Raw genomic sequence first — 359 nt, forward strand, 5'->3', positions numbered from 1 at the left:
CTAGGAAGTTATAGCAACATATATAATAGACATACAGTCAACAAAGATAACAAATAAAATTTTTAGGAGTCTTCCAACAATTTCATCCTCCAGACTTGTGGGAGGAGTAGTAGACATTAATATCCAGTTTTTACACGTCATATCCAGGCTGCTCTTGCTCCCTAGGGGAAAGAAAGAGAAAAATATCCTCCAATAAATATATTTATAATCTTGATCCTTTAAACTCAATTGAATATTTGCACTGTAAAAAAAAAATAGTAATGAGGAAACATCCATACACATCTGTAACCCACTAATAAATTAAAATACTTTGCTCCCTAATGAATTAAAATATTTTCCATCCACTCATTTTGGCCATT

At 31.5% G+C, this 359-nt stretch overlaps 1 protein-coding gene across 1 annotated transcript; it reads right to left on the bottom strand.

Moving 5' to 3' along the window:
* MRLN (myoregulin) lies at positions 1–141 on the bottom strand. Its single transcript, XM_042909032.1, has one exon. It carries the CDS (start codon positions 139–141, stop codon positions 1–3), a length of 141 nt encoding a protein of 46 aa, XP_042764966.1.
* Between the last annotated feature and the right edge of the window lie 218 nt (positions 142–359).

The sequence above is a fragment of the Panthera leo genome, chromosome D2 (assembly GCF_018350215.1).
Source record: "Panthera leo isolate Ple1 chromosome D2, P.leo_Ple1_pat1.1, whole genome shotgun sequence".
NCBI lineage: Eukaryota > Metazoa > Chordata > Mammalia > Carnivora > Felidae > Panthera > Panthera leo.

Bases quoted from the DNA above. Each gene is read 5' to 3' on its own strand.
- MRLN (XM_042909032.1), bottom strand. From the start codon at position 141: ATGACGTGTAAAAACTGGATATTAATGTCTACTACTCCTCCCACAAGT.